The sequence below is a fragment of the Pelodiscus sinensis genome, chromosome 22 (assembly GCF_052426305.1).
Source record: "Pelodiscus sinensis isolate ZL-2025 chromosome 22, ASM5242630v1, whole genome shotgun sequence".
NCBI classification, from domain to species: Eukaryota; Metazoa; Chordata; order Testudines; family Trionychidae; genus Pelodiscus; species Pelodiscus sinensis.
Window position 1 is genome coordinate 17,191,252 of NC_143073.1, and position 24,408 is coordinate 17,215,659.

Below are 24,408 nucleotides of genomic sequence, written 5' to 3' on the forward strand. Positions count from 1 at the left end.
CACTGGGCTCAGCAGGGGCGGGTGATGTCAGTGCCAGCCTAGCTGGCGGGACCAGATGTGGAGGCAGGATGGGAACATCTGCAGGGGGACCCTGAGTTTGCACAGTAATGAGGCGCAGGCTCCATTCGCTGGGGCAGGTTTATTATTTGCGCCGGCGGCCGCCACGATTCTGCCGTTTCTCCTTCCGGTGGGCACGAGCTGGGCTGGGTTCTGGCCCCTGGGAGGCAAGGCTGGGAGCTGGGGGAGGGGCTGGCCCTGGGGGCCGCCGTGCACCCCCAGCCCCTCTCTTGTACAGCAGGTGGAAGATGAAGGCGTTGGAGTACCTGGGGAGGGATCAGAGGCATGGAAATAGGGCAAAGACGGGCAGCAGGGGTCAGAGGTCATGGCTACGGGAGGTCAGGGGACAGGTAGTCTGAGCTCAAAGATCACCAGAGCAGAGATGAGATCAGGGGTCATCAGAAACAATATACCTGGGGCTACAGCTTATTGGGCTAAGAGGCAAGAGGCTATTTACAGTACCTAGGCAAAGGGTCAGAGGTCATTTGACTTAATGTCAATTGACTTGATGTCAGAGGTCATTAGTGTCACTAGGTCCTATCTCATCCCGGGAACAAATAAAAGAAGGGTTACAGCAGTGGTCTCCAACCTTTTTACACCCAAGATCACTTTTTAAATGACAGACCAAGCCAAGATCTACCGCCCTGCCCCTTCCTTGAAGCCCCGCCCTCTATTCTCCTCCTCTCCATCACTTGCTATCCCCAATCCTTATACTGCTACTTTAAAAAAAAATTCCCATCATTCCTCGCAGCTACTCACCTGTGCTGTTGCTCGGTGAGTAGCTGCTCCTCAAATGAGGAAATCTAATGTAAATGTACTGCGCAGGTGTGCAATTCAGAGAGGGCTCAAGAGCTACTCTTAGAGCCTCCAAGATCTACCGGTAGATCGCGATCTACTGGTTGGTGACCACGGGGTTACAGGATCAAAAGATGTTGCAATGTGATGGGGGTCATGAGTCATTGCAGTGGGGTCCATGCTACAGGGGTCAAAGGTCAAAGGCATTGGCAGGCACCATGGCTCAGGAGTCAGAGAGGGGAAAAATAAAGTGATGGGGGGTCAATAGGTCAAAGGTCATAAAGAAGGGCAGAAGGCCATTGCAACAGGGCAGCAACACAGGGGTCAGAAGTCACACCAATGGAGAAAGATGTGGGTCAAATGTCATTCTGGTCAGACAAAGGACAGGGTCAAATCTGGGGTGAGAGGTCACTGTAGTGAGAATGGGTGAGGAGTCACCCAACATGTGATGGGGTCAAAGGTCATGCTAACACATAAGAGGGGCACTCTTCCCGAGGTCAGAAGCCACCCAAATACAAGGGGCAGCGTGGGTCAGACATCACCAGCTAGCACAAGGCTGCATCAGCCCAGAGGTCATGCTAAGGAGCCGGTCAGAGATCAAATTCATGCCCAGTTTGCCCTGCCTAGACTCCTCCTGCCTAGACCGTCATGCTCAGCCTGCCCACCTCCACTACACAGCCCCCCCAGGCCCTGCAACCCTGTGCCCAGCCCCCCTGCCCAAGCCCCCCCACACCCATGCCCAGCCCCCAACTCAACCGCACAAGCCTGGTCCCCCTGTCCCAGCTCCCTCTTCAGCCCCTGCCCAGCGCCAGCTCCCACCAGGGCATGGCATTGTCGATGCCGGCCTGGCGGAAGGGTGAGCGGAACGGGTTGATGTGGGCTGGGCTGGCACTGCCTCCCGTCGCCATCGAGACTGTGGCCTCGTCCACTGCGCAGCTGTACTCGCTGCACTCTGTGAAGTAGGCTGGGACCCGGAGGGCCTGCAGGAGAGACGGAGAGATGGGGACTTAGGTGTCTGGATCCAGAGCCACCAGGGACCCAGGCGTCCAGGCCAAGAGCAACTAGGGACCCAAGTGTCCGGGCCCAGAGCCACCGGGACTCAGGTGTCCGGGCCCAGAGCCACCGGGACTCAGGTGTCCGGGCCCAGAGCCACCGGGACTCAGGTGTCCGGGCCCAGAGCCGCCGGGACCCAGGTGACCGGGCCCAGAGGCCGGGGACTGAGGTGTCTGGGCCCAGAGCCACCGGGACTCAGGTGTCCGGGCCCAGAGCCACCAGGACTCAGGTGTCTGGGCCCAGAGCCACCGGGACTCAGGTGTCTGGGCCCAGAGCCACCGGGACCCAGGTGTCCGGGCCCAGAGGCCGGGGACTGAGGTATCCGGGCCCAGAGCCGCCGGGACTCAGGTGACCGGGCCCTGAGCCACCAGGACTCAGGTGACCGGGCCCTGAGCCACCAGGGACCGAGGTGTCCGGGTCCAGAGCTGCCGGGACCCAGGTGTCCGGGCCCAGAGCCACCGGGGACTGAGGTGTCCGGGCCCAGAGCCACCGGGGACTGAGGTGTCCGGGCCCAGAGCCACCGGGGACTGAGGTGTACGGGCCCAGAGCCGCCGGGACCCAGGTGTCCGGGCCCTGAGCTGCTGAGGAGCCAGGCATTTGGGCCAAGAGCTGCCTGGAAGACAGGTGTTTCACAGAGTGGTAGAAGCACACATGCGAGGGACCCAGAGATCTGGGGGGCAGCAGAAGGGAATTTGGGGTGCAGAGGGGGGAGGGAGTTTGGAGTACAGCAAGAAGGGAGACATTTGAGGCAGCAGGGGGCAGTTTAGGGGTTCAGAGTAGGGCGTTGCAGGCAGAGGCCAGGTTCTGGGCAACATGGGCACCCACCTGCAGGCGGGGAAGGACGCTGAGCCAGGTGTCCTTCAGGGCAAAGCCAGAGTTGAACCCTGAGAAATAAAAGGGGGCTGGGTTCAGCCACAAACAGGGACACCTTCCACTGTTCCCCTGGGGCACCCCCTCCTCCCTTGGGGAGCCCCTTCCCACAATGACAGCCCTCCCCTGCTCTGGACCCCAGCTCCAGACTGCCACCCCATGCAGTGGGGATCTCCTCATGTTTCCCCTTGGACTGCCCCATTTCCTTTCCAGGCAGCCCTCAGCATCCTCCCTGGACAGGGCCCCTCCCCGTACGTAGCCCTCCAGGATGCCCCTTTGCCTAGTCCCTTGCCCCCAGGCAGCTCCCCACTGCTCTCCTAGACCTGGGCCCTTTCCCCTAGTCCAGGGTGGGGAACCTTTTTTGGGTCGGGGGCCACTGACCTACAGAAAAATCAGTCAGGGGCTGTACACAAGTGAGAAACAAACCCACCCCCCGCACTTCACCAGCATGAGTCCCAAGCCTCATGGGCCAGATCCAGGCAAGCCAGGGACAGCAACTGGCCCCCAAGCCTAAGGTTCCCCACAACCACTCTAGACAGTCCTCTGGGACCCCGCCAACCTGTGCCCTCCCCCCAGGGAGCTCCTAGCTCCTCCAGCCAGCCTACCCAGACAAGACCCAGGGCCTCTGTGGGTTTATGCTCCTCCCCCCAGCCAGCCCCCTAGGATTCCCCTGGCAGCACCCAGGCCCCCCTGGCCAGCCTCCCAGGATCCCTTTGGCAGCCCCCAAGTTCCCCAGGGACTCACCGATGACCAGGTCAGGCTTCGGGCTCTGTAGCAGAGGGCTGGGTTGGACACAGAATTTCAGTTGCAGGCCCCCACGTCCCCCCTTGGCCTTGGGGGCTGGGCCGGGCCAGACGCGCACCTCCTGCGTCTCCTGCGGACAGGAGATGGGGGATCAGCTGAGGGGGGAGGCTTGGGGCTCCCTTCCTCACACACCCTCGCCCCCCTCACCGTTCTCTGTAGCAGCACCTGCTGGCCGTCGGCCTCGGGGGGCAGCACGCCCCCTATGAACAGCAGCTCCAGTGCCACATGGGGCAGCAGCACCGACAGCTCCTGCGGGCACAATGGGCAGGGGGTCATGAAGTGGGGCCTGACCCCAAGCTGCCCGCCTCACATACACATGGTGCCTGGGCACCTCCCCAACCAGACCCACGTGTGCCTCAGAAAAGCCAGTCCTGCCTCATGGCTACTACCCCTGTCTGCATCCTCCAGCCATAGCAGCCCCCACCTCCCACATCTGTCAGCACCCTGCCCTCCAGACCCTGCGCACCCAGAAGAGTGGGGCCATGTGGAACTCCTTGCCCGTCTCCACGATGTGAATCTTCAGCGACTGTTTGTTCAGGATGTTCAGCTCTGGGACTGGGGGGGGCAGAGCAGTGGGGGATCAGATGGAGGAGGGGACTCCCAGTTCCAAGACCTCCAGGACTGGGGCTCCCCACCCCCAACCAGTGACCCCAGCTTACAAGCCCCCCAATGCTCAGCTCCACCCCCTTCTGCAAAGAGGATTCCTGCCCCCCCCAGACTCCATACTCACAGTGCTGGGGGGCCAGCTGGGTGACGATGTAATAGACACTCAGGGGGTAGGTGAGCAGTACGGCCAAGGGGGAACCCAGAGGGAGACCCCGCCATGTGTAGTATTCCTGCCATGAGCCTGGGGGAGTACAGGGATCAGTGCCAGGGGAGCAGCCCCCTGAGATGGGGCCAACCCTGCCACTGTCCCTCCCCCTGTCTGGAACCGGCCCCTCCCCCTGCTCTCACTGTCCCTCCCCCTGTCTGGAACCGGCCCCTCCCCCCGCTCTCACTGTCCCTCCCCCTGTCTGGAACCGGCCCCTCCCCCCGCTCTCACTGTCCCTCCCACTGTCTGGAACCGGCCCCTCCCCCTGCTCTCACTGTCCCTCTCCCTGTCTGGAACCGGCCCCTCCCCCTGCTCTCACTGTCCCTCCCCCTGTCTGGAACCGGCCCCTCCCCTTGCTCTCACTGTCCCTCCCCCTGTCTGGAACTGGCCCCTCCCCCTGCTCTCACTGTCCCTCTCCCTGTCTGGAACCGGCCCCTCCCCCTGCTCTCACTGTCCCTCCCCCTGTCTGGAACCGGCCCCTCCCCCTGCTCTCACTGTCCCTCCCCCTGTCTGGAACCGGCCCCTCTCCCCGCTCTCACTGTCCCTCCCCCTGTCTGGAACCGGCCCCTCCCCCCGCTCTCACTGTCCCTCCCCCTGTCTGGAACCGGCCCCTCCCCCCGCTCTCACTGTCCCTCCCACTGTCTGGAACCGGCCCCTCCCCCTGCTCTCACTGTCCCTCTCCCTGTCTGGAACCGGCCCCTCCCCCTGCTCTCACTGTCCCTCCCCCTGTCTGGAACCGGCCCCTCCCCTTGCTCTCACTGTCCCTCCCCCTGTCTGGAACTGGCCCCTCCCCCTGCTCTCACTGTCCCTCTCCCTGTCTGGAACCGGCCCCTCCCCCTGCTCTCACTGTCCCTCCCCCTGTCTGGAACCGGCCCCTCCCCCTGCTCTCACTGTCCCTCCCCCTGTCTGGAACCGGCCCCTCCCCCCGCTCTCACTGTCCCTCCCCCTGTCTGGAACCGGCCCCTCCCCCTGCTCTCACTGTCCCTCCCCCTGTCTGGAACCGGCCCCTCCCCCTGCTCTCACTGTCCCTCCCCCTGTCTGGAACCGGCCCCTCCCCCTGCTCTCACTGTCCCTCTCCCTGTCTGGAACCGGCCCCTCCCCCTGCTCTCACTGTCCCTCCCCCTGTCTGGAACCGGCCCCTCCCCCTGCTCTCACTGTCCCTCCCACTGTCTGGAACCGGCCCCTCCCCCTGCTCTCACTGTCCCTCCCCCTGTCTGGAACCGGCCCCTCCCCCTGCTCTCACTGTCCCTCCCACTGTCTGGAACCGGCCCCTCCCCCTGCTCTCACTGTCCCTCCCCCTGTCTGGAACCGGCCCCTCCCCCTGCTCTCACTGTCCCTCCCCCTGTCTGGAACCGGCCCCTCCCCCTGCTCTCACTGTCCCTCCCCCTGTCTGGTACCGGCCCCTCCCCCTGCTCTCACTGTCCCTCCCCCTGTCTGGTACCGGCCCCTCCCCCAGCTCTCCCCAGTCCCTCCAAGATCTGAGACTGCTCCCTGCTCAGCTCTTCCTGGTTGCCACTCCCCTTTCCTGGCTGGAATTAGCTCCTCTCCCTACTGCTGCTACCACCAGTCCCTCCCTTGTTGCCAGTGGCTCCACCCTCCCAGTTGTGACGGTCCCTCCCCCATCTCACTGAAATAGGTCCTGGGTGCAGGGGGCTCTGGCGTGGTGGGGGACAGAGCAGCTCCCCCCTCTGGCCTCAGCGCTTCGAAGGGGTTACCTGGGAGGAGAGAGAAATGGGGTTTCAGAGTGGAGCTGGGAGCCACAGCTCCCCCACTCCCCACCCCCTGTGGCAGCTGGTCCCTGCCCTGGGGCTGCGTGGGAGCTGGCACTCCCTGAAGTGCCCCCCATGCTCACCGCTCTGAACAGGAATGGGTCTCCAGTCCTTTCTGCCCCCCAGCCCCACGCCGTAGTCAGGGGCCCGGACCAGCATGCTCTCGTGGGCCCAGTATCCCCGGGTCAGTCCCCGTGAGGCCAGGAAGCCCTCCTTGTTGAACCCATCGCTCGTCACCTCTGCAAATGACAGGGAGGCCAGGAGCCCCGATAAACCCCAGCTCTGTGCAGCCCTCCACCCCTTTGCACCTCCAGCCCCGACTACAGATCCCCATGCCCAGGACCCCCTCCCTGCGCCACCCCACAGAGAGCCCCATGCCCACTACCCCGCTCCCAGCACTACCCCACAGAGAGCCCCATGCCCACTACCCCGCTCCCAGCACTACCCCACAGAGAGCCTCATGCCCGCTACCCCCCTCTCAGCACTGTCCCACAGAGAGCTGCATGTCTAGTGCCGCATGTTCCCCCTTTCCCAGTGGCCTCTCACTGCCCAGGACCCCCTCCACATCTGGTGAACCCGCAATCAAAACTTTCCCTGCCCTGAAGGCCTCCAGCTCCTGCCAGCTTCATGCCCTCCCACATAAATACACCATGATCCTGTCCCACAGGGGAGTCCTTCCCCCGCCCCCTGCACCTGCGGTGAAGGTGAAGGGCAGATCGGCCAGCTGGCGGGCGTGGGACATGTATCCAGCCATGCGCTGGCACCAGGAGCAGTGAGATGCGTCCTCGGGGCTGCGGGCCCAGTCAGCTGTGCGGCACCGCTCAGAGCAGTACAGCACGGCTCGGCACTGCTGGCTGGAGAGAGAAAAGAGGGATTGAAGATCAGCTTGCCCCAAGGCACGGCCACAAGGGATGTGAGCAGGCATGAGGCACCAGTACTAGACATGAAACAGGTGTGAGCTGGCATTATGTGGGCATGAACCAGTACGAGGCACCAGTTCTGGGCACAGAGAAGAGGTGAGCCAGTAGAGAGTACCAGCTGAGGACACAGAGTGGGTGTAAGGTGGAATGGGTGTGCCTGCAGTGAGCATAATGTGGGTGTGAGGTGGCATGGGGCACCAGACACAGGTACAGAGCAGGTGTGAGCCAGCACTGGGCACCAGCAGTGGGCACAGAGCAGGTGGAAGCAGGCACGGGGCACCAGTAGTGCGCACAGAGTGAGCATGAGCATGCACAATGAACCAGCAGTGGGCATGGAGTGAGTGTGACCTGGCATGGCAGAGTGTGCACAGAGTGGGTGTGAGCTGGTCTGGCAGTAGTGTGCAAAGAGTGAGTATGAGCCGGCCTGACAGTAATGTGCGAGGAATGGGTGCGAGCCGGCCTGGCAGTAGCATGCACAGAGTGAGTGTGAACTGGCATGGCATTAGCATACACAGAGTGGGTGTGAGGGGGCCTGGCAGTAGTGTGCATGGAGTGGGTGTGAGCTAGCTTGGTAGTAGTGAACATGGAGTGGGTGTGAATCATAGAATCCTAGGGCTAGAAAAGACCTCAGGAGGTCATTGAATCCAGTTGCCTACCCAAAGCAGGACCAATCCCAACAAAATCATCCCAACCAGTAGCGCACACAGTGTGTGTGAACCTGCACGGCAGTAAAGTGTATGGAGCGGATGTGAACCGGCATGACACTAGGGTGTACAGAGTGGGTGTGAGCCAGCTTGGCAATAGTGTGCACAAAGTGGGTGTGAACTGGCATGGCAGTAGTGTGCACAGAGTGGGCGTGAGCCAGCCTGGCAGTAGTGTGCACGGAGTGGGTGTGAGCCGACACGGCATGTAGTGGGCGTGAGCCAGCCTGGCAGTAGTGTGCACGGAGTGGGTGTGAGCCGACACGGCATGTAGTGGGCGTGAGCCAGCCTGGCAGTAGTGTGCACGGAGTGGATGTGAGCCGACACGGCATGTAGTAGGTATGAATCAGCCTGGCAGTAGTGAGCACGGAGTGGTGTAAGTCGGCAAGACAATATGGGCACAGGCTGAGTGTGAGTGGGCATGGCAGAGAGTGCATGTAGTGGGCGTGAGCCAGCCTGGCAGTAGTGTGCACGGAGTGGGTGTGAGCCGGCACGACAGTAGTGAGCACTGAGAGAGTGTGAACTGGCCTGTCAGTAGTGGGCACAGAGCGGGCACCCGCTGTGTTTCCCTCCCTGGCTGGCATTTGCAGCCTCCATGGGGCATCTGGGAATGTGCCTAAGGGTGCAGTGGAAGGGTCCCTGTGCCCTACACCCCACTCACCATGGCACCAGTCGCCCCTGGAAGCTGTGCCGCTTGCAGACGTGGCAGGCCCGCACCCGCATGGAAGGGAAGGTGAAGGTTGGTTTTGGCCCCCAGCCCCGCATAGGCCCCGGGCTGAGTCGCACCCCAAGCCGGGGCAGCAGTGGCTCCAGTGATCTACAGAGAGAGTGGGGGGGTCAGTGGGGCGGGGGAAAGGCACAGAGTCCCCATTCCCTACCCGGTCACACTCACTTGTGCAAGGCGGGGTCCCCCACAGCCAGCAGCCGAGGCCGGCGGGGCTCCCCGGCACCCAGCGGGCAGGCCATGCTGTGGCACAGCAGGCTGAGGGCCAGCTGCTCCAGTGGGGTGGGTGCTGTGGCCGGTGGCGGGGCCCCCAGCTGGAAATCCAGGCCCATCACTGTGCCATGCTCATCCGTCACCAGCAGGAGGTGCTCCATGTGCAGCAGGGCCTGGCCTGGGGGTAGGGGCCAAGATGAGACCAGTGAGGGTAGGAGATGGGCAGGGGAGGGGCCCTGCAGAATTGTGGGGACAGGTGCCTGCAGGGGAGGAGGGATCGGCGTGCTTAGTGGGGGGGGGGCAAATAGAGGAAGGAGGAGATGGGGGGACTCTGGATTGGGAGAGGAGGGCAGACAGGAGTTGCCCTGTGGGGAAAGGGGAAATGTCAATGTGTGGGGGGGAGGGGCAGATGGGGTGCCCTGTGGGGTCAGGGGGCGGTCAGTAGGTATGGGGGAGGGGCAAACAAAGTGCCCTGTGGGTGAGGGGGAGGGACAGACAGGAGATGCCCTGTGGTAAATTAGGGGCTCTCAATTAGTGTGGGAGAGGGGCAGACAAAGTGCCCTGCGGGTGCGGGGGGCTGTCAGTGGGTGTGGTGGAGGGGAAGACAGGGCTGCCCCGTGGGGAATGGGGAGGCTCTCAGTGGGTCTGGGGAGTACCTGTCTCCGGCCCCTCATCTTCCTCATCGAGGCGAAGAAAGGTGACTGCCCGCTGCAGGTCATGCAGTTGCAGGGGATCCTCCCCGCAGAGCCGCCCCCGGGGCTCCACTGACCCCCTTTGGCGTCCCCCTGGCAGGGCCAGTCCCAGGGCCAGCCGAGGGTTGGGCAGCAGGTGCAGGAGCCAAAGGGCAGGGTCAGGGGGCAGGCGCCGGACGTGCCCCTCCTGCCGGCGTTGGCGCTGCCCATCCCGGGGCCCCCCTGCCTGGCGCCGGTGCCAGCCCAGCAGCAGCTCAGCCAGGTCCAGAACCTCGGCTCGGTACCCAGTGACGAACTCCATCTGGGAGCCAGTTGGGGGTTAGAGCCATCAACTACCTGACATCCAGCCTGAACCCCCAAACTTCCACTCTGCCCCAAACCTGCACCCTGTACCCCTATGCATCTTGTACCCTCAAACTTCCACCCTGCCCCCAAATCTTCACCTTCTGCCCCCATTCCTGCACCCTGAAACCCGAAACCTGGATTCTCAAACCTGCATCCTACATCCCCTAAAGCCACCCTGCACCTCAAACCTCTACCCTGTCCCCCAAAGCATTTCCCTGTCCCCAAATCTGCATCATGCGCTTGCAACAACCACCCTGAGCCACCACATCTCCCAAACCTCCACCCTGCATCCCCAAACCTGCCCCCATCCCCAATCCTGCACCTTGCACCCCCAATGTCCACCCTGTGCCCCAAAACTTCTATCCTGCACTCCAAATCTGCATCCCCAGACCTCCACCCTGCACCCTTCTATGTCCACCTTGAACCACCAAACCTCCACCCTGCATTCACACCCTGGTACTGAGTCCTGAATTCATTCCTGGGGGGCTGAGACAGCCCCATGGCTCCTCAACCCCACATCCAACCTCCTGCACCCTTATTTCACTATCTTTGACCCCCTTCCTAGCACCTCTGAGCTGAGTCTTCCCTGATTCCTGGATTCCAAGGGTGTCCCCTGGACCTGCCCTTCCACCCTCTGATTCCCCCGTTACCCAAAACCTCCAATCCAGCACCATCCGAGCACCCCGCCCCCAACATTACCCCACTCCAACCCCACCCCCCTCTCCCAGCTCCCTGGCACCTACTCCTTCAGACTGCTTTGAAGGTAAATATCTGGGTGCCCCGAGATTCCACTGTGACATCACCAGGTTCCAGCTCTCTGGGGAGCCCCTCCCCCTGCCTTGCCCCAGCTCCCATCACCCCAAGACCCCCCCACTTCTCCAGGCTCCCTGGGGTAAGCACCCCATGCTGCTGTCCCAGACTCCTGGGACCCATCTCTCTTCCCCAGCTATTTCGGAGATGTGGGACGAATTCTCCACATTCTTAGGGGCCCCCTAAAGGTACGTGTCCTTTACCCACCATCCTGGAGGCTTGGGTCCCACCCCATGTTCCCAGATAACAGTCACTCTCCATTTCACAATGTAATATTTAATGATCCTTCACCCTCCTTCCCCTCCCTCCCGAAGCACCAGCCAATCGGAGCTGTCAACGTTGCCATCTCTTCCCAGAATCCTTTGTGGTGGCTGCAGCAGTGGCATTTTACCTCTTCCCGGAGTCCCTTACAGCAGTGTTCAAGTCCTCCCTCTTCCTAGCATGCCTTGCGTCTTGCTCAGCCCAGCCACCTCCCCAGAGCCAGGGCTACAGCAAGGCCAAGGGGCTGCTCCGGGCATGGGCGGTGCCCCCCACCTCCGGTGACCTCTGACTCAATATTCTGGGCAACAGAGCCCTGCAGAGTGGGTTTGGCTTTTGGGGGCCTTAGTGGTCTCCCCACAGCAGCAGTGGTTTTGTCCATCCAGGAGCGATAGTTGGCCACTCGGGTGTAAACACCTGGGCGCTGGCGACTCCCACAGCCCCGGCCCCAGCTCACGATGCCTACTTGATACCAGCGGGAGCCCTGGGGAGCCTGGCACTGCAGAGGCCCCCCACTGTCACCCTGAAACAGAAGAGAGGAGAAGAGAATGAGATAAAGTGTCAATGATCAAAGGAGAAAACCAAGAAACTGAGAAGATGGATGAATGAAAAATGGAGAAAAAAAATAAACAAGGAAAGGAATCCAAAAAAGCGAGAAAAACTGCCCATGAGGAGCAAACGAACAAGAGAAAAAATGAACAAGAAAACGGGGAAACAAACCAATAAGGCAATTATCAAAGGAGAAAAGCAATGATGGCGAAGACCAGACAATTACACTAATGAGAAGAAAATGAGAAAGGGTATGTCTACACTACAAAGTTAATTCGAACTAACAGCCGTTAGTTAGAATTAACTTTCATAGGGTCTACATATGCAAACCGCTAGTTCGAACTTAAATCGAACTAGCAGAGCGCTTAATTCGAACTAGATAAACCTCATTCTACGAGGACTAACGTCTAGTTCGAATTAAGTAGTTCGAATTAAGGGCTGTGTAGCCACTTAATTCAAACTAATTGGCGGCTAGCCCTTCCCAGGTTGCCCTGGTGGCCACTCTGGGCCAAACCAGGGAAACTTTTCTGCCCCCCTCCCAGACCCGGAGCCCTTAAAGGGGCACGGTCTGGCTATAGTGCTCATGCCAGTTGCAAGCCTGCCAGCACCCAGCCAGCAGACCCTGCACGAGCCAGCTACCTGCTACCACCCAGTCATCCGCTTCTTCCTAGGACCAGGCTGGTGGCTCCCTGGAGCCTGCCCGGGGCCGCAAGAGGCGGGTGCCCACCTGGTCTAGTGCGGAGAGCATGGACCTCATCGAGGTTTGGGGGGAGGCCTCCAACTTCCACGACCTTCGCACTAGGAACAAGAATGCGGCCATCTAGGGCAGGATAGCTGCCAGCCTGGCCACCCCAGGAGCAGGTTTGCATGAAAATCAAGTTGGTCCAGTGAGACCCCCGACCCTGAGCCCTGAGCTTAGAACATAAGAACGGCCGTACTGGGTCAGACCAAAGGGCCATCTAGCCCAGTAGCCTGTCTGCCAACAGTGGCCAACACCAAGTACCCCGGAGGGGATGGACTGAAGACAATGACCAAGTGATTTGTCTCATGCCATCCATCTCCAGCCTTCCACAAACAGAGGCCAGGGACACCGTTCCTACTCCCTGGCTAATACCACTCCATGGACCCAACCTCCATGAATTTATCTAACTTCTCTTTAAACTCTGTTCTAGTTCTAGCCTTCACAGCCTGATGTGGCAAGGAGTTCCACAGGTTGACTATGTGCTGTGTGAAGAAGAACTTTCGCTTATTAGTTTTAAACCTGCTGTCCATTCATTTCATTTGGTGTCCTCTAGTCCTTATATTATGGGAACTAATGAAGAACTTTTCTTCATTCACCTTGTCCACACCACTCATGATTTTATAGACCTCTATCATATCTCCCCTCAGTCTTCTCTTTTCTAAGCTGAAAAGTCCCAGTGTCTGTAGCCTCTCTTCATATGGAACCTGTTCCAAACCCCTAATCATTTTAGTTGCCCTTTTCTGAACCCTTTCCAAGGCCAAAATATCTTTTTTGAGGTGAGGAGACCACATCTGTACACAGTACTGAAGATATGGCGTACCATATTTTTATACTTCCCTTCCTTCTTTCCCTGGCTTCCCCCTTCCAGCTCCCTCCTCCCAGGTTTCCACCTCCCCTCTCCCACACTCTCTCTTCCCCTCTCCCACCTCCTTTTCCCAGTCTCCTCAGAGGTTAATCCCCTCCCCCCCCCCCCCCGTTTTGTTAAATAAAGAGAGTTTCTATTTTTGAAGACACGTGTCCTTTATTTTTTACATCAGGAAGGGTGGCTAGAGAGGGCTAAGTGGAAGAAGGTAAGGGAGGAATGGGGCACGAGCCCCCAATGGGGAGGACTGGGGTGGCTCTGCGGGCTCCTCGGAGTAGAAGCTCTCCTGCAGGGCCTCCTGGATCTGGACAACCCCCCGATTGACCCCCCCAGATGGCAGCCTGCGGCAAGTGCAGCCGGGCTGATGGCTGAGTGCTGTGATGTGCCGAGTGTGGGCACTCAGGGCACTCCAAGACAGGACTGCTTTGCTGTCCCTCATCAAGGAAGACAAGCAAGTGGGGAACTCTGAGAACTGTCTGTCTGGGGTGGGGGTCGGGTCCCTTTAACCACAGCCCTCGGCTAGCCTGAGGCAGCAGCTCCACACTCCAAGTCCTAACCTGATGCCCTGCTGGCACTGCTTCCGGCCAGCCTTAACTTCGGTTCAGGGTCCACTCAATTAGCTTTTAGGTCTAGATGCACTAATTCGAATTAGCTTCGTTCAAATTAACTAATTTGCATTAAGTTAGTTCGAATTAGTGCTGTAGTGTAAACATACCCAAAGTGAGTGAAAATGAGAGAACATTGTGAAGGAGGCCATGAGGGAAGGAAGCAAGGCAAGAAAGACACAAAGTAGGGTGTGAGGGAAGAAAGCAAAAGAGCAAAGATGCAAAGGAGGCTGCGAGGGAAGGCCGTGAAGGAGGATAGACATGTAGGAATCCATGAGAGAAGGCTGGGAAGGAGGAAAGACATGTAGGCAGGGGCGGCCCTTCTATATAAGCGAACTAGGCAGTCGCCTAGGGCGCCAAGTTAAATGGGGCGCCAAATGGTGGCGCAATATCATTGAGGGGTTTGGAGGTGGGGGAGCCGATTGCATGGGTCGCCTAGGGCACCAGTTGCTGGCAGCTAGTCTAGTGCTGCCCCTGCGTATAAGAACCAATGATGGAAGGCTGGGAAGGAGGAAAGACGTGAAGGAATCCATGAGGGGAGGCTGAGAAGGAGGAAAGACGTGAAGGATGTTGCGAGGGCAGGACGTGAGAAGGAGAAATGCATAAGAGGCAGGGGCACCATTTCAGATGGGGGGGATGACTGAGGACAGAGGCTTTAGCAGTGTTACTGAGCATGCTCAGTATAAGCCAAACAGCAAATTGAGGGGGACTGATCCCATCTGCCATCCCACACTCACATGACCTCTATGTAGGGGCTACTAAGGCAATGGAATATTCTAATTCTTTTGGCAGACAACTTAGCAGTTAGCTGGCAGGAACACTGTATGTAATTCCTATATAAAATAAAGAACATTAAATAAATATTAGACCCACTCAGCTCTAACACTAATATAGTCTGACATCTTGTGGCAAGTCACTTAAGGGACACTAGTTAGCCTTAAAATGTTAATGTATAATCTTACTTTGTTACTAATTCTGTGGCGAGGGAAAGACCCCCATCAGGACTCCAGGCTTTACCTCAGCTCTGGAAGGGGAGTGGGGTCTAGTGGGTAATAGCAGGGGGAAGATACATTTCTGCTCTACAATAAGAACATCAGAATGGCCACCCTGGCTCAGACCAAAGGTCCTTCTAGCCCTGTATCCTGTCTTCCAACAGTGGCAAAGGCCAGGTGTTTCAGAAGGTATAAACAGAAGAGGCAATCCTCATGATCCATCCCATTCCCAGCTTCTGGCAAACAGAGGCTAAGGATACTATTCCTGCCTATCCTGGCTAGTAGCCATTGATGAACCTAACCTCTTTGAACTTATTTTATTTTATTGGAACCCTGTTATGGTTTGAGCCTTTCCACCATCTCCTGGCAAAGAGTTCCACAAACTGACTGGAGAAACACACAGAAGGTTGTGAGGAAAGGACGCAAAGGAGCAAATACATGAAGGAAGCTGAAAAACAAGAAGGTGGCCATCAGGGAAGGCTGAGAAGGAGGACAGATGTGAAGGAGGCCACCAGAGAAGGCCACAAAGAAGGAAAGAAACAAAGGGGGCCATGAGAGAAGAAAGTGAAGGAGTAACAACATGAAAGAGGCTATGAGGGAAGGAAGCAAAGGAAGAAAGACACGAGGGAAGGAAATGAAGGAACAAAGACATGAAGGAGGCTATGAGGGAAGGATGAGAAGGAGGAAATATGCAAAGCAGGCCACAAGTGAAGGGTATGAAGCAGGCTGGTCCTGCTTTGGGCAGGGGGCTGGACTTGATGACCTCCTGAGATCTCTTCCAGCCCTATGATTCTATGATTCTGAGAGGAAAGGCTGTAAAGTAGGAAAGACAGAAAGGAGGCCAAGAGGGAAGACCATGAAAAAGAAAAGACATGAAGAAGGCCGAAAGTGAATGGTGGAAATACGTGAGGAAGGACGTGACAGAAGGCTGCAAAGCAGGAAACATGCGAAGCAGGCCATGAGGAAAGAAGGATGTGAGGGGGAGAAATGCATCGGAGGCCAGGAGGGAATGCCACAAAGGAGGAAAGACTCAAAGAAGGCCAGAAGGGAAGGATGCAAAGAATGAGACATGAAGGAGGCCATGAAGGAAGGACATGAGGAGGAGAAAAGCATAGGAGGGCATGATAAAAGGCGATGAAGGAGGAAAGACTTGAAGGAAGCTAGTACAGAAGGCTGTAAAAAAGATGCAAAGGAGGCTGCAAGGAAAGAACATGAGGAGGAGAAACTCATAAGATGCCTTGAGCAAAGGAAGTGAAGGAGGAAAGACATGAAGGAGGTTGCAAGGGAAGGCTGAGAAGGAGGAAAGATATGAAGGACTCCTGAAGAGAAGCTCATGAGAAGGAGAAACAAGTAAGAGGCCATGTGGGAAGTCTGTGAAGCAGGAAAGACACAAAGAAGGCCAGGACAATGACGAGAAGCTTCCAGATCACAGGCCCTAGTTCTCATGGGGGACTTCAATCACCCTGACATCCACTGGGACACCAATACAAGAGTGCACAGACAATCCAGGACATTTTTGGAGAATGCTGGGGACAACTTCCCAGTACAAGTGCTGAAGGAACCAACCAGGGGCCATCGTCAGCTCAACCTGCTGCTCATAGCCACGGAGGAATTGGTAGGGGAAGTAGGTGTGGGTGGAAACCTGGGCAGCAGTGATCATGAGATGGTTGAGTTCAGGATCCTGACAAAAGGAAGAAAGGAGAGCAGTAAAATACAAAACTGGGACTGCAGAAAAGCAGATGTTGACTCCCTCAGGGAACTGCTGGGCAGGATCCCCTGGGATGCTAACATGAAGGAAAAAGGAACCCAGGAGAGCTGGCAGTATTTTTAAAAAGCCTTATTGAAGGCACAGGAACAAACCATCCCAATGTGCAGTAAGAAAAGCAAATATGGCAGGCGACCAGCTTGTCTTACCAGGGAAAGAAGAGAAAGGCATAGGCCTTGAGGGAGGAAAGCAAAGGAGGAAAGACATGAAGGAAGCCTCGAGTGAAGGCCATGAAGGAGGAAAGATGAAAAGAGGCCACAAGAGAAGGACATGAGAGAGAGGAATGAATGGGGGGCTCTGTGCGAAGTCTGTGATGCAGGAAAGACACAAAGATGGCCAAGAGGGAAGACCTCAATGGTGGAAAGACGTGAGGAAGGGCCAGGAGGGAAGGATGCGAGGAGGAGAAACACATAGGATGCCATGAGGGAGGGAAGTGAAGGAGGAAAGACATGAAGGAGGCCATGAGGGAAGTCTGCAAATGGATAAACCTGAAGGAGGCCGCAAAGCAGGCCACGAAGGAAGAAAGATGAGACAGAGGCTGCAATGGAACAACAAGAAGGGAAAATGCATTATAGGAGGCCATGAGGGAAGAAAATGAAAGAGGAAAGATGTGTAGAAGGCCATGAGGGAAAGCTGCAAAGGAGGAAAGACACAAAGGAAGCTGTGAGGGAAGACTTCAAAAGATGAAAGAAGTGAAGGAGGCTGCGAGGGAAGGTTGCAAAGAAGGAAAGACACTCTAAGGAGGTCATGAGATAAGGCTGCGAAGGAGGAACAATGCTAAGGAGACTGTGAGGTAAGGATGTGAGGAGGTGAAATGAATAGACCTCAGGGGAAGAAAGAGTAGGAGAAAATATGTGAAGGAGGCTGTGAAGAAAGATTGCGAAGGAGGGAAGATACAAAGGAGGCTGCAGGGAAAGGCTGCAGAGGAAAAACATGGAGGTGGCCAGGAAGGAAAACCATGAAGGAGGAAAGATGCAGGAGAAGGTGCAAGAAGAAATGCAAAGAGGCCCTGAGAGGGAGGATGGATGTGAAGGAGACCAGGAAGGAAGGATGAAAAAGAAGAAATACAGTAAGGAGATCAAGAGGGAAGATCACAAAGAAGGAAGGATACAAAGGAGATGTGGTGTAGTGTAAGTTCCTTGCTGGTTGCTATGCTTGGCTGTGGGCTGTGGGCTGTGGGTGACCCCCACTGGCAGCTGTCTGTAAGCACGGCTCAGCAGAGGCTGCCTTACTGCCCCAGGGCAGTGGCTAAAACCAGTTATACAAGTTAAGGGAAGAGGATGAACAAAGGATCTGGGGGGTTGGGGAAAGAGTCTGTCTTGGGCTGGAATCATGGAAGAACCAGTCTAAGGAGAGGGCTGGAATCCACGGGCCTAGGAACCCCATCTCAAGGGGTCTGAGGTATCCTGGCCCAGACTCCTGTAAACACACCACATCTATGCTGTGCTGTATCCTGGAGAAGCAATAAAACCCCTCTATTCTACTGGCTGGCGGAGTCTGTTCTTGCTGCTATGAGGGTGCAGGAATGGGGGAACCCCGACTGCGTCATCACAGGAGGCCACAGAGGAAGGATGCGAGGAGGAGAAACACATAGGATCCCATGAGGGAAGGAAGTGAAGAAGGAAATACATGAAGGACGCCGTGACGGAAGGCCACAAAGGAGGAAAGACCAAAGGATGCTTAAAAAATTAATTGTCCTGTAGCATATCAGAGACTAATATATATATACTAGCCAATTAGCCTGTCATAAGACAGGATTTTCAGGCCTCTCATCCAGGTCAGTCTTCTCTCCTGAGCATCCAGTCTCTCGCTCTGTCTCTCTCTCTCTTCTCCTCCTACTGCCTCCCCCCCCCCTCTCTCAGCTGTCTTCTGCCTCCTGCCTCTCTGTCTGTCTCTCTTTTTCTCTTTTCCTCCCTCTCCTGCCTCTCACTCGGGGGATCGTGGAGCCCAAATGGCCGTTTGGGCTCTGCACTCCCAGTGCTGCATGTAGCGGCCTGGCTGAGCAGCACAGAAGTCAGTCGAGTGCCACAGTGGGAGGTGAAGGAGAGTGGGGCAGTGATGTTCACGGCCAGGGGGCGGGGCCTGGAGCCGCTGTCACGCCGCATGTCACCGTCCCACCCCTCTTCCCCTCCCGCCGTGGCACTTGGCTGACTTCTGCGCCACTCAGCCAGGCTGACGGGGGGAGCAAGCGGCTGTTTGGGCCCCGCACTCCCCATGCAGCATGGGCTGCCCAGAGGGAACAGCCAGCATTTCAGCGTTACAGACTCACAGACATTGGGCTACTATATATATGATTTATACTTTATATATATATATAGAGAGAGAGAGAGAGAGAGAGAGAATCAGGAAAGTAACTTGAGGTTTCATGGGCACAATCTACTTCTTCAGATGAGTGGAGCAAAAGGTAGAGAACCCCCAAATTTAAAGAAGAAAAGAAGGGAGAGGGGGAGGGAAAAAACCAGTCAATTATAGTGCCCATGTTAAATGAGGCTAATAGAGTGGGCTGTAAGTGTCCCATACCTAGCTTTTCATGTAATTTGGGGGTTGAATATAACAGCCCATCCAGTTCATGTCATTGTTCAATCCCTGGGAGATTGTGTCAAATTTGCATAGGAAGGCCAGTTCCTCAGTCATGTGGGCTGTGAGGGAAGGCCTCAAAGAAGGAAAGATATGAATGAGCCTCCGAGGGAATGATGCAAGGAAGAAAAATGCAATGGATGCCACAAGGGAAGGCTGCCAAGGGGGAAAGACAGGAAGGAGACCAGGAGGGAAGGCTGTGAAGGAGGAGAGCAACAAAGGAGGTTGCGAGGGTGTGACGGTGCGTCAGGGTTCCCCCCAATCCTGCACCCCTGTAGCAGCCAGAACAGACTCCGCCAGCCAGTAGAATAGAGAGGGTTTATTGCTTCTCCAGGGTACAACAGAGCATAAACGTGATGGCTACAGAAGTCAGGGACAGGAATGCCTCAGACCCCTTGGGATGGGGTGCTTAGGCCCCTAAATTCCCAACCCTCTGCTTAGTCTGTCCCCTTCATGGATTCCCTCAGATGAAACTGACCCTTCCCCCGAACACTCACTTCCTTTGTTCAGTCCCTGCCCTCCACAGGCAGGACAGGTTGGGTCTTTGTCTATGTCAGTGGTCCCCAACACAGTGCCTGTGGGCACCATGGCGCCTGCGGGGGCATTTGTTTGTGCCCTCCAAGTGCTCGGGGCTGCCCCCGCCCCGGGTGCGTGGCGCATGCATGGTGCCGGAGCCGGCCCCGGGCACATGGCGCATGGGGGGCGCCGGCCCCGGGAGCGCGGCGAATTGGGCGCTCTGTTCCCCAGGCGCACGGCGAATTTGCTTCCCCGCCCCCGGGCACGCAGCTATAGGGGGGGTGCCGGCTTTGGGCGCGTGGCTCTAGAGGACGCTGGCCCCAGGCTTGCAGCGAATGGGCGCCCCCCCCGCCCGTGGCCACGCGGCGCATAGGGTTGCTGGCCCCAGGCATGTGGCTCATGGGGGTGTGGCGTTTGCGCAGCCCCGCCCCCGGGTGCGTGAGTGTCCCCGCCCTATGGTGCCCGGCAGGCGAATGGCCACGCCCCCGGTGCCCAGGAGCTTCAAATGGTTGGGGACCACTGGTCTACGTGATCTCAGGCAGCTCCCCCTGCTGGGCAGTGCTTACAGACACAGGCCAGTAGGGGTCACCCACAGCCCAAATACAGCAACCAGTGAATGCCTGCCCAAACAGAGCGCCCACTACATCACAGAGGGAAGGCTGAGGGGAGCAGAAAAGCATAGGAGACCTTGAGGGGGGGAAGCAAAGTAGAAAATATGTGAAGATGACCACAAGGGAAGACTGTGAAAAAGGAAAGATGTTAAGGAGGTGTGAGAGAAGGAAGCAAAGGAGGAATGACATGAAGGAGGCCATGACAGAAAGTGACTAACAAGGAAAGAAGCAAAGGGGGGCTGAGAGGGAAGAAAGTGAGGGAGAGAAATGCATAGGAGGACATGAGGGAAGGCCAGGAAGGAGGAAAGACATGAAGCAGGGCAGGGGGAAGGCCCTGAAGAAAGAAAGATGTGAAGGAGACTGTGAGGGAAGGATGCAAGGAGGAGAAATGCATAGCAGACCATGACGGCAGGAAGTGAAGCTGGAAAGATATGATGATGGAGGCTGCAAGGGAAGGCCAAGAAAGAGGAAAAATGTAAAAAAGGTTGTGAAGGAAGAACATGGAGTAAAGATGCGTGGCTGGCCATAAGGGAAGGATGTGGAAGAGGAAAGTAGGAGGCCACGAAGAAAGGAAGTGAAGGAAGAAATACATGAAGGAGGCCATAAGGGAAGGTGGCATTGGAGGCCATGAGGGAAGGATGCGAAGGAGGAAGGGAGCTTTGGAGATTGTGAGGGAAGGATGTGAAGGAGGCCATGAACCAGCAATACTGGGAGAAAGGAGCCAGATGCAGGAAAGAAAGACAAGAGGAGAACCAAAGAGCAATCCGGGGGTGAGAGGACAGGGACAAAAAGGAAGGTAGCCGAGTGGTAGAGGGGTATGACCTGTCCAGAGTGTGTGGGTGGGAGAGGTTTGGGGATTTATGGGGATCTGCATATGGGGGCCCTGGTCCTCCCTGGGGTGGTTGGGGCAGTTGTCGAGCCCTTAGAGGGGAGAGGTTTGGGCAAAGGGAGGGCTTTTGGTTTATGGGGCCTTGGTTGGAGGAGGGGCTGCGGGAAATGGGGTACCAAGTCAGAGGAGTGAGTGGAGATTCTGGGGGCCAGGGTGAAGGGCTGAGGGTCCCAAAGGGCAGGGAAGGGCTGGGAGCACCAGGGTGGGTAGGGAAGGGCCAGGGGGTCCTGGAGGGCAGGAGAGGAGCTTGGGTGCCCCACCTGGCAGGCATCCCGGCCGCCCTCCTCGTGTCCGGCACAGATCATGTTCTGGGTCAGAGCTCCCATCCACCACATGCAGCGCAGCCAGTCCACGACCTGCACCCCGACCTCCAGCAGCGCCCTCGACACCCGCTCCTGCCCTGCGAGAGATGTGGCTGCAGCCCCGGCCACACGCCCCCGGCCCGGCGTCCTCTGCCGTCCCCACCAGCACCCACCCCAATCTGCCCCCAGCCAGCCCTGCCCCTTGTGGGACCCTCCCCCTGCCATCCCTGCTAGGACCTGCTCCCAGCCAGCCCTGCTCAGTGGGACCCTCCCCTCACCGCTCCTGCAGGACCCACCCCTAACTTGACCCAGACAACCCTGCCGCCTTGTGGGACTCTCCCCCTACCAGGACCCAGCCCCAGCCAGCCCTGCCCCCTCCCCCTGTCATCCACTTGGCTGAACCTATGCCTGATACCTCCCGGGCATGGCTCCCCTGAAGCCACAGTACCCCCACTGCCCTCCTGGTTGACCCTGCCCTGTCACACTCCATGCGGGGGACCCCTGAACTCTTGTTTGGACAAGCTCCAGACCAACCTTCCAGCCAGACCTGCCCCTGACACCCACCCAGGGGCGTAGCGAGGGTGTTATGCACGTGGGAGCAAAGGCAAAATTTGTGCCTGCTGCCGCACAGCGGGGCCCTCAACCTGGCACACAGCTGAGCCCAGCCCTGGGGGGCTTGTACCACGTCTTCCCTCGCCCCCTCCAGTTTGAGGCCTGGTCCCTGCACACACTAACCTGCCGGTGGAGATGGAGGAGAGCCAGGCCGAGGGCAGAGAGGTGGGAAAGTGGCTCCAACTGACAGTGGCGGGTGGAGGAGGAGCTGGCCAGCCGAGGGATGACAGGGGGAGTGGAAGAGGACTAAATTGGCGCCCCTCCCAGCATGGTGCCCAGGGGCAACTCCCTGCTGGTTCCCCCTCACTAAGCCACTGCACCCACCTACCCCAGCCAGCCACCACCCGGCTGCACCCCAGACCAGACCAGACCCACCCTGGCTAGACAAGCTGCCCAGCCTTGGGGCCCTCGCTCACCGTACTTCGTGGTGCCCCACCCGGCCACGTAGCAGCTGCCCCACTGGCTGTCATCCTCATCGTCTGGCTCCCCAGGCAGGCACACGAAACCCAGCTCCCGGCCAGGGGGCAGGGGCCGGCTCAGCAGCAGCAGGGCCAGGTCTGAGTCGTAGGTTTTGCGGCTGTAGCTGGGGTGGCGCAGGATCTGCCGAACCCGCCGGGTGACACCGCCCATGCCCAGGGTCACAGTGCCAGCTGCCACCAGCACGTCCTGTGGCCTGGCATGGATAAAATCACAGAGCCCCTCACTCCCAACCCGCAGTTAACCCAACCTTGCCCTGCGCTCCCCCAACTCTGCCAGTGCCCCTCACTCCTAACCTGCAGCCCCATGACAAGCCATCCCTGGACTCCTCCAGCCTAGCCGGTGCCCCTCACTCCCAACACGCAGCCCTGTCAGCCCAGCCCTGGGCTCCCCCAGCCCTGCCGGTGCCCCTCACTCCCGACCTGCAGCCCCTGCAAGCCCAGCCCTGGGCTCCCCCAGCCCTGCCGGTGCCCCTCACTCCCGACCTGCAGCCCCTGCTAGCCTTTCCCTGAGCTCCCCAAGCCCTGCTGGTGCCCCTCACTCCCAAGACATAGCCCCTGCCAGCCCCCAGCCCTGCCAGTGTGACAAAATGGGGATTGTATTTACTCTGTTCTCTTTGTTATATTTCATGTGATTTCTACTGTGCTGTAGCAACCCCATGTGTATGCCTCAGTTTCCCTGGGTACTGACCACTACCTAGATGGGGATGGGAATTTCGGTGACACCCTTTCCCACGTACACCAATGACTGATGCTTTCTGAAACCTGAGCCTGAGACAGGCTGTGTAGCCAGGTGACACCCTTCCCCTGCCTCTAAACTGGACAAAAGCTAGAGGCAGGGCAGGCTGCAGGGCTGATACAGGCTGCTGGGGGTGTGAGTGAGTCTCGCTGGCTTGGGGTGCTAGGAGGAGAATGGGGGCCCTTGGCTCTGAGCCCCTCTCCCCAGATGGATGGTGCTGGCTGCTTCTGGTTCCTGTGCTGACAAGTCCGTTCTATGCTGTGTCCCTGTCGCCTGATAAACCTTCTCTTCTACCTGCCAGCTGAAAGTCATGTCTGGCTGCAGATGGGGGTGCAGGGCCTGGTGATTTCCTGCACGATGGGGACAGCCAGTGCCTCTCACTCTAGACCCACCACCTCTGCCAGCCCAGCCCTGCCCTCGCTCACTCCTGACCTGCAGCCCCTCTTACCGGGTGTCGTGGAAGCAGTGGGCTGCGCTCAGCACCCACCAATAGTGTATGATGCTCCCCCCACAGAAGTGCTGCCCTTGGATCTGGAGACTCACAATCCAAGGCCATTCCCCGGGGTGGCTTTTGTGACCCCCAATGATGCGGGATGCAGAGGAGGGGCCAGTGCTGTCGTATCCCGGCCGGAAGCCACAGCCTGGGTGACAAGAACCCAGATTAGAAACATTTGCTCCTCTTCTACCCACCAACCCCCATATGCCTCCCAGACCCAGGGAGAGAACCCAGGAGTCCTGGCTCCCAGCCCTTCCCATCTGCAGCTTCTATAGGTGGGCCATTTAACGCCTGTGTGAGGTCCCTTCATCACCATTCACTGGATGACATCACAGCCCCTGTGTATATCAGAGCCTGCTGTGACATCACATGCAGGGACAGCACCAGACCCGGGGTGGGGTCACCCTGGCCAATCAATGGGAGGGATGACTTGGCCCCCTTCTTTGGGGGAGCAGGGCATGACTGGGGGAGGGGCAGCTGCTCCCTGGCACGCACCTGACGCCCAGGTCCCCGTGGCCCCGAGGAGGAGGAGCTGCAGCAGCTGCCACGCTGCCATCGGCTGCCTCCAGCCACGGGAGGCCTAGGTGGGTGCAGGGGGAGGGTCTGCCTGCCATGATGTCACAGTAGAGCAGGCAATGACATCACAGTGACCTTTAAAGGTGCACACACACGCAACCCCGCTCTCCATCTCCAGATGTACCTTTGTCCCGACATGTGACTCCCCTCGTCCCTGCACTCTCCTCCTGGTCTCTTGCAGTGCAAAGGGTGCCAGTCCCTCATACTTCCCCAGCCGGTCACCCTCCCACCCCCACTGGATGACCACAGCCCCCCCTTTCAGGCCTTTGAAATTGAC

General features: G+C 58.1%; 2 protein-coding genes across 6 annotated transcripts; both read right to left on the bottom strand.

Annotated features, from left to right (window-relative positions):
- Positions 1-124: 124 nt before the first annotated feature.
- Positions 125-9,921, bottom strand: ZMYND15 (zinc finger MYND-type containing 15). Of its 3 annotated transcripts, XM_075907274.2 has the most exons (13): positions 9,374-9,916; positions 8,673-8,895; positions 8,442-8,597; positions 6,853-7,013; positions 6,243-6,398; positions 6,019-6,105; positions 4,310-4,426; positions 4,046-4,134; positions 3,727-3,828; positions 3,520-3,649; positions 2,731-2,789; positions 1,672-1,832; positions 125-323 (listed from the first exon to the last, which is right to left on the bottom strand). In XM_075907274.2, the coding sequence occupies exons 1-13, from the start codon at positions 9,708-9,710 to the stop codon at positions 143-145; spliced, it is 1,959 nt and encodes a 652-aa protein (XP_075763389.1). In that variant the 5' UTR covers positions 9,711-9,916; the 3' UTR covers positions 125-142. The 3 variants fall into 3 exon arrangements, with proteins under 3 accessions (XP_075763389.1, XP_075763392.1, XP_075763390.1); XM_075907277.2 differs by lacking the exon at positions 6,243-6,398 and having other exon boundaries at positions 9,374-9,921; XM_075907275.2 differs by lacking the exon at positions 4,310-4,426 and having other exon boundaries at positions 9,374-9,917.
- Positions 9,922-10,836: 915 nt separating this feature from the next.
- Positions 10,837-24,150, bottom strand: LOC112544366 (serine protease 55-like). Of its 3 annotated transcripts, XM_025180426.3 has the most exons (5): positions 24,051-24,150; positions 23,508-23,700; positions 22,261-22,517; positions 21,191-21,330; positions 10,842-11,345 (listed from the first exon to the last, which is right to left on the bottom strand). In XM_025180426.3, the coding sequence occupies exons 1-5, from the start codon at positions 24,109-24,111 to the stop codon at positions 11,022-11,024; spliced, it is 975 nt and encodes a 324-aa protein (XP_025036211.3). In that variant the 5' UTR covers positions 24,112-24,150; the 3' UTR covers positions 10,842-11,021. The 3 variants fall into 3 exon arrangements, with proteins under 3 accessions (XP_075763912.2, XP_025036211.3, XP_089628784.1); XM_075907797.2 differs by lacking the exon at positions 24,051-24,150 and having other exon boundaries at positions 10,837-11,345; positions 23,603-23,799; XM_089772658.1 differs by lacking the exon at positions 21,191-21,330 and having other exon boundaries at positions 11,207-11,345.
- Between the last annotated feature and the right edge of the window lie 258 nt (positions 24,151-24,408).